The sequence below is a fragment of the Apteryx rowi genome, unplaced genomic scaffold (genome assembly GCF_003343035.1).
Source record: "Apteryx rowi isolate R43461 unplaced genomic scaffold, aptRow1 scaffold_873, whole genome shotgun sequence".
Taxonomy (NCBI): Eukaryota; Metazoa; Chordata; class Aves; order Apterygiformes; family Apterygidae; genus Apteryx; species Apteryx rowi.
This window is the reverse complement of record NW_020451175.1, coordinates 148,018-155,939: the sequence shown is the minus strand read 5'-3', so window position 1 is coordinate 155,939 and position 7,922 is coordinate 148,018. Positions and strand designations below refer to the sequence as shown.

The window sequence follows — 7,922 nt, the reverse complement described above, 5'->3', positions numbered from 1 at the left end:
CCACAACACAAGAATTTTCCATGAGGCATAACTTTATTTGTGTCTCTTGCTGCCATTGAAAGACAGTCATCTTGTCAGCTTTTGTTGATTTTTTTAATTTTTGTTCTAACAGACCCCTGCTTTCCCTTCCATCAACGTTTAGCCTCAGATTTTGTTTCTGATGCTATTCCAATAGTATTGGGCCCTTAATGGTCCTTTCATCCCCTGGGCACTTGCATCCCCTCTCTCTTGAGCTGGGGTGGGAGAAAATCATTTCAGTGAAACTAGCTGCTGCTGTGACGGCCTTAGCTATTGCCATCTCTGGTGTTAGCAGTGGGACAGGTTGGTCAATAGAAGGAAGACTTGAGGACAGAAAGTAGCACTGTTTTAATTTCTACATATGAGGTACTTAGGTCTTCCAAGATGCATAAATTCCTTTATATAAATTATTTTTTTTTCCCCTTGTATACTGGGGAAATACTGGTCTGTTGTATATATTATTGTTTTTTGTTTGTTTGTTTTAAGCTGGGATTTTATCAATTCTGAAGTCTTAAAGCATCTTAACTTCAGGGTGGTAAATCTCTATTCGATAGCATTGCCAAGTGAGCTTAGAGAAATAAATCTGTATATTTTAATATAGGGAATGGCTGTCACTGTGAATAATCCTCAACACCATTTCATAGATTGTGAATGCAGAATTTATCTAAGGAAAAATCTCCTACTCTTAATTTGCTCATGATTTTTAGGGGATTTTTTTTTTTTTTTTTGAAGTGCTCAATTTCTGTTCTTATTTGGGGAGAAGGGGGAGGAAGTTGAGATATTTGGTAAGAGTTGTGCATATCCTTGCACTTGCCTTATTCTAGCAGAGCTATAATTACTCACGGCTTATGTTCTGCATCCTTTGGTAACACAGTATACTCTCTTAATGAAAATGCAGAGCTGCATCCTTCCTTGCCTATAAACTTGGGAAAATACCTAACACTGTCTAATGCTTTAGAAATTTCATATGGTAGTCCATGAATTAGTTGTGTAGTCAGCTGCCCACTTGTTCAAAGCAAATTTGTTTTATAAATAATCAGTTGCTGAGTTAACATTTGCACTTTGAGAAGTATCTAAGTACTAAATAATAGGTGTGCAAGAATTGCTAGATCTAAAGTTCAAAGGGACATGTGCATGTGCAGTAATGTAGAGTTTGGGATCAGACACTTCTAATGAAAATGTGATGCAGTTAGGACTTGTTCTAGACTTAAAGTTCAATAGTGTCTACTAACTTATTCAAGAAAGACCAGGTAATGAAGTAGAACTGGAACAACATCTTGTCACAAAATCTGTAATGACGTTTAAAAGTAACTATTACTAGCTTGTAGTAAAAGCTAGCATTTGAAACTGTCCTCCATACTTTTTCAAAACTAGTCAAGCCCTTAATGGCAACACAGAAACTCTAGCTTCAAATGTAATTTTTTTGCAGTATTTGGGGKTTTTTTTGTTTGTTTGTTTATTTTTTTTTCTTCCCTCCCTCTGTCCTCCCCCAGCCCCCCCCAGCAAAATACTAGACATGATGTTGTTCCTTTCTGACACTTGCTATGGTGCTGTTTTCCTGAATACAGTAGTGTTTATGTGTTCCTCAGGGTGGCATAAAAGCTTACCTTTCTTAGTCTAAACGGTCTCAAACTAGTTGGCAATCAAGCGTAGTGAAGTGGTAGTATATAAAATGAACGTGCTTCTTGAAGTACTAGCCACTTTGGGGTGACTTTTGCAAGATCTATCTCATGCTTTAGCTGTGGTCACTTACTTCCTTGACCCAGTGTCATTTCTAAGAAATGAGTACAGCTATCCTCATTGCAAGCAAAAAACCCCACACCTCTGGAATAAGTGTAGAACTGGTCCTGCTGGAGTTGTTGCCTCTTATTTCAGAGGGGCATTAGAATTGTAAAATCTACTTGTTTATATATACCCATTATATCCATTTCTTTATCTTGAAATTAGATGGAGTTGTAACACATAGCCCACTATTTCAAAGTCCATCATTGAAGACCACCTATTCAACTACACTGTAAAGCTTTTTTGCTTAATTGTATCATGTACAACACTTATAGCCTTCAAAATACATCCACATCTATTCTAATGTTTTTGAGCTGTGCCATGCACTGCTRTCTTGAATGGCACTATATAACTCAAATATACTTTCCCTCCAACTGACTAGTTTACAGCAGGTCTAGGACTCTTGCATTCACTTGCAGTTTTTATTTATATATATGTATATATATATTCATATATATTCACTTGCAGTTTTTTAAATGTACAAATACAATAATAAATATATATATATATGTAGCTAGAAAGGTAGATGTTTATGGAAAAAATAAGTCAATTTTGCTGTGGCATCTGCTGTTTGGGAGCTGTCTGGTCATTGGCAAAGGTGTTATCTATGTGCATGCAGATCAGAAGTTGGAACTGTTTCTTTGTGAAGGTATTTGAAATATTATTTTTCTTTAAATCTGAACAGAGTCAGATGGAGTTCAGTGTTGCATCTCTGTCCATACAAGAACAAAGTGGTACCCAGTTGCAAAATGAACAGAGGCAGGCAGTTAAAGCAGCACCTGGTGTCCAAGTTCCTAAATCTTCTCAGGCTAATAAGACCCCTGGCTCTGATGGGCTAATAGCATCCAGAAAGGAAGAGGAGTCCTCCTTCTGGAAGATAAATGCAGAGCGCTCGAAGTTTGAAGGAGACAAATCTGAGTTCCAGTCACTGACCCCCAGCCAGATCAAGTCCATGGAAAAAGGAGAGAAATCCCTTCCCTCTTTCTACAGACAAGAGGCTACTCCAAAGGAGATAGCAAAAGCAGAGAAGCCCAGCATAACTAAACCAGAGAAGTCTGTCACCCCTAGTCTACCTTCTGCATCTCTAGAATGGGAAAAACCTCGACCCAGTCAACTCCCTTCTAGTTCTTTAGATGACTTCTTTCTTCCTGACCCACCACGGGACCTGGCACCTGCGAGGACAACCAGTGAAGATACTGATGGTATTATACTTACAGATCCACAAATTCCTGGACAGGTAAGGACTGCTAAATCCACTATTCTTTAAATTTAAGAGCATAAAGCACATTAAAATCTGAAAAGGTCGCTCTGGAAGATTGGGGATTCCCTAAAGCATTAAGTCATAGCTAAGCTTGCTGGCTTTTTGCCCTGCAGATTTAGAGGAGTCTATTTAATCAACATGTTAACTCCCATTGTCTCTTTCTATCAAGTATTTTTTCAGTATAGTAATGTTTGTAGGATAATGGCATCATTTAAATATAATGCCAGAAACACTGATTGGGCATCCAGTGTCTTGTTGACAGCAAGCTACCTAACAGTTTAGGGTAGAGAGCTTACCATATCAAATAAGAATTAAAGACTTTTTCTCATGAAATAGCAGAACACTTTTTGCAAAAAGCTTAACTTGAAAGTAGATAAACTAGAATCTAGGATACCTCTTTAGGCATAGTCAGCCTAGCAGTAAATTGTAAACTATTTCTCAGCTCTTTAAAGCAGGAGCCCAACAGCCACTTTCAGTGCTTTCTCCCAAGCAACTGGCTTGCTTTCAGATATGTTTTCTTTTAAAGTCCAAAATGGAAATGGAATGAGCTTCCAGAATTAGCCTTCTCATTTTTTTTATAAACAGCAACAACAATAAAAAATAACCTTAAACAGCTCAATAGCCAACTGGAGCTATTCCAAATGCAGATGCTGATCTGTGAGAAGAAGGGAACAGCAGGATATGACATGGTGAGGGAAAGAAAAGGAAGAGATATGAAGTCTAAACTCTGAAGTAGAGAAGTAGTTCTCTAAACAAAAGTTTTGCAGTTCTATTTGGAATCTGTGGCATTACACTCTGGCATAAGCCTGACTTATTACTGTACGCCTTAAGCATGTCACATAATGGTGCCATGATTTTTTTGTTTTAAACTCTCTTATTTTCACATCAGTGATTGTTTAAATTCCAAACCATATCGTGTACGGTCAGAAAGATGCAGTCTGAGGTTAAACGCTTGACAGTGATGTAAATGCCAACACTTACTAGTGAATATTACTTAAGCCATTTCAGTATTTGGAGCCCTAGGTTTACTTTTTTTTTTTTTTTTTTAAGCTAAGAAATTAAGCTTCTTTAACAGTATTGTGGCAAATTATGCCTGCAGTAGTTATTTAATTTGTAGTTAAAGGTATTGGCACGATTACATACAAATGAATCGTTTGTTGCAGTTTTAATTTTGGTGTGAACATTTTCTAGCTAATTGAAATAGTTTGAAAAGCCTGTGGGGGGTTTGTTTGTTTGTTTTTTGTTTTTGTTTTTTTCCCTCCATGCAGAAACAGTCCTCCTATATCAAAATGTAAACAGAGAAGGTAGTATGAGAGAATTTGCCTCCTTTTCTGGGAAGAGAATCCAGAGACCCAGGCCTCTCCTCTGAATAGTCTTCCTGAACATTAAGATCACCTTAAATCTCATAGCTAAAAGTGAAGTGCTGCAGGAATAAGTATGTTCTTGATAGCCAAGTAAATAACTTGTCAACAAAGTTTAAGAGATGTAATTTTTTGAAAACAACCAACTGTCATTGTAACAGGCAGTCTGTTTGAATTAGTGATGCTTACATTCTCTATTTTTTCCCCTCTCTGCAATTCCCACTAAAAGTGGATCTTTATGGGTTATTCCAAGGGAATAAAGAACCTTTTGCCTGCAAACCACCACAAGAATTTTATTCTTAACTGGAATTGCCTTTTTTTTTTTTTTTTCTTCTTGTTATGAGCATTTCCTGATGTCTAGTATTTTTTGGTGTAGGTCCTTAGGTGTCCTAGAGCAAGGTGAAGAACTTGAAATATTGGCAGACAACATTTTAAGCTTTTTTTTGTAGATAGGCAATCATGTACTGAGTTTGTAATACCATAATTAACAATCACGCCTTCAATATATATATATTTTTTCTCTTGCAGAGTAATACAGGCAATGTTATCTTGAAGACTGGCTTTGATTTTCTAGACAACTGGTAGAAGATGCTTCAAAATAGTTCAAACTAATTTTGGGGAAGGAGTGGAGCATTTTCTCCTTGTATGTTAATTTACTAGCATCTGTGTCTTTTTCTAGAAGTAACTTTCAAAATCTTAAATGTTGCCTTTGTATAAACTTTTGTAATACCAGATGCGTTTTTGGTTTTTAAACAGTGATAGAAGTGTGGTCTCATTTGGATTTTTTTAAATATCTGTTAAAATTTTTTTGTAGTTATTGTATTGAGAAGATGGAGGAAGTTACCATGTATATGTTAAACAGATRAGACTCCACATCCTTGAAATGGAACCTACAGAAACAAGTTGCTATTTTCAATTGAAATCTTGCTAGCTTGGCTTGTAAGTAATAGCACAGAACACACAATGGTTCCAAATAAACAAGTAATTCTGTACTTCAAATAACTAGCAAAAAAGGTGTGAAAAATCAGCATACGGAAGAGTTGAAATAATTTCTGTATTTCATTTAGTTTGAGTGTAACTTTTGTACCACTTATTTGCAAACATTTCTCTTTTGAAGAGGACAAAGGCATTGCCAAAATGACAGATCCAAAGAAACACTGTGTTTGTACCCTACATATCTCCTAAAATAGCCAGAAGGGTGTAGGAAAGAGACCTGGCGGGGGAGGAAAAGTGTTTCTGGTCTTTGGATTAAAGATTGAAGAGGAAAAAAAAAAGAGGGGGGGTGTGGAGGAAAACTCTAATGGATGAGAGAAACTGTCTTCAGGGAACATAAGCCTAAAGATTTCACTGCCTCCTTGCTAGAACATAACTTTTAGTAACAGTAGTGCTGGAAGTGCAGCACTGCCAATTGCTGGAGCGTAGATTACCTTTGTTTCAGGAAACCACTATGTTCATGGCGGGTGGTAGCAGTATAAGGCTTCTTTGTTTTTTAAGCAGCTTATCGACTCAAGGACTCATCAACTTTGGTGCTTTTTCTCCTTGTGGGTACATTCTCTTCAGCATTCAGGGCGTGGGTTACATTTGTTCCCGAGATGCAAAGTAGCATCTCCGGGTGGCCCTCAGCAGGCTTGCCTCCAGTTCTACTTTTGAATGAACCTTGCTTGGTGTTTTAAATGTAGAGAACAAGACTAGATGTCGTTTGGATCTGCTTCTCTGAAGTGCAGCATGATTTACACACTGACTCTCACTGTGTTTACCTCACCTTGAAGCCTTAATTCCCCCTACGCACAACCAGTGAATGGTCTGCTGCAATGCCAAAGGTTTGACCTTTCCCTTTACCTCAGCAATCATCCCATAGCATTGGTTTGAGGTAGAGGGCAAAACCTAGGGCTCTAAATGGGTCTAATGGGTTCAAGCCAAAGCTATAAGAAAGTCACTCTCTACTAGACCATAATTGTGCCAGGCTTCACGTGCATTAGCATTTGACATTTGGTTAACTGCCAATGGCAGTTAAATGTGCAGAATTGGATGCTGCAGGACTTTCTTCTGCATAATGCAAGCCTGTTGCAGGAAGAGTTTTTAAAGTCCCGGAAAAGTCTTGCCTCAAATTGGTGTACTGCTTGCTTTGAACAAGCGTTGTATGCTGATAGAGCACTATATCTTATTTCTTGATCAAGGAAAAAGCTATAAGCTGTCAGGAGAAAAACCAACAACAACAACAAAAAAAAACCAAAAAACAACCCACACCTCCAGTTTTTCTAGTAAGTGTTTTCTTAAAAGGTTTCTTAGCTAAAGAGGGAAAGCCACAGAGTATAGGTCATTGCATAGCCTTATTTATAGAATTCTAAGAGCTTCTTTACATCCTTGCTGGGATGTACAAACTACTGTAATTCATGGATATTGTCTCTGCATTCAGCAGTTCAGAAAATACTTCTGTTTTTATTGGCCTAAACTTTTCTGCTGTTTTTTTYCCTAGCTGACCTTTTTAGGATTTGTTACAGGCATCCAGCATTAATATAGCTTAAAGCAGCTTTAGCACAAATTCTTTAGGTGTATAATTAGTACTGACTTGCACCTTCTTTTCAAAGTTGACAAATGCTAACCCTGGGTTTTACAGTTACCAATGAATCTAAGTTTCTATACATTCAGCTATTGAGAAGTTTTAAATCCAACCTAAAGATATGCATTCTAACCTTACTTTGGTATTTGTAGCTCTTAAAGCAAAATCTCTTACTGTTGAGGAGTGTTCTTTTAAATCTCTGCTAAACACATTAAAGCTTCTTAAAGAAGAACCTGGGCTGTCTGTCTCTTCCATTGGCTAACTCTACCCTAATACACATTGGGACCAGATGGTAGAACATGCTGCAGAACTTTTTACTTATCCTCGTAGGTTTTTCCTGTGCTTTGACAAAAGTTGATGCTCCTCCTTCTTTCATATGTTTTTATTAAACATTCTTACAGAACAATTGTACTTGGTCACATTTTATATTACAAATGTTTTAATAAAGTCACTTTAAATAGAACATGCAAGGCTTTTGTCCTGTTTTTGTTTATTGTCCCTTACACTCTGCTTTCCTCACTACCGTTGCAGTTGTTTGGTGCATCTTAAATTTGCCAGAGAGGCAGTCAAGACTGATCTGCTCTAGAACTAGGAACTAAATTTTTTTCAGATCAGGAAAAAGAAAAATCAATTCTCTACACTGCAACTGTTTTTCAAACTCTTACATGAGAGTGTTTGGGCAAGTATCTTTGCTATATTGTTTTATCTAACAGCTTGGGACAGGACAAGATTTTGAACTTTATGAAGACTATATTACCTATTTTTACTTCACTGTAGCGGACATAAACCTAACTATCACCCTCCCTTCCCTCTCCCTCTTCTCTTCCCTTCCCCCCCGATAATCTAAAGCAGAATCTGGAATAATATTGCAGGGGCAATGTGAAAACTATACTTAGTACAAATGAACAGAACTAGCAACAACAGAAATTCGCACACAGTT

The 7,922-nt window shown here is 37.3% G+C and overlaps 1 protein-coding gene across 1 annotated transcript in view; it reads left to right on the top strand.

Annotated features, from left to right (window-relative positions):
* CUNH1orf198 (chromosome unknown C1orf198 homolog) overlaps positions 1 to 7,445 on the top strand; it is a 14,451-nt gene extending 7,006 nt beyond the window's left edge. Inside the window, exons 2-3 of the mRNA XM_026090704.1 lie at positions 2,486 to 3,037; positions 4,951 to 7,445. Coding sequence (XP_025946489.1) covers positions 2,492 to 3,037; positions 4,951 to 5,007 — 603 coding nt within the window. The 5' untranslated portion in view covers positions 2,486 to 2,491 and the 3' untranslated portion in view covers positions 5,008 to 7,445. The remainder of the gene's footprint in view (positions 1 to 2,485; positions 3,038 to 4,950) is intronic.
* Positions 7,446 to 7,922: the final 477 nt, after the last annotated feature.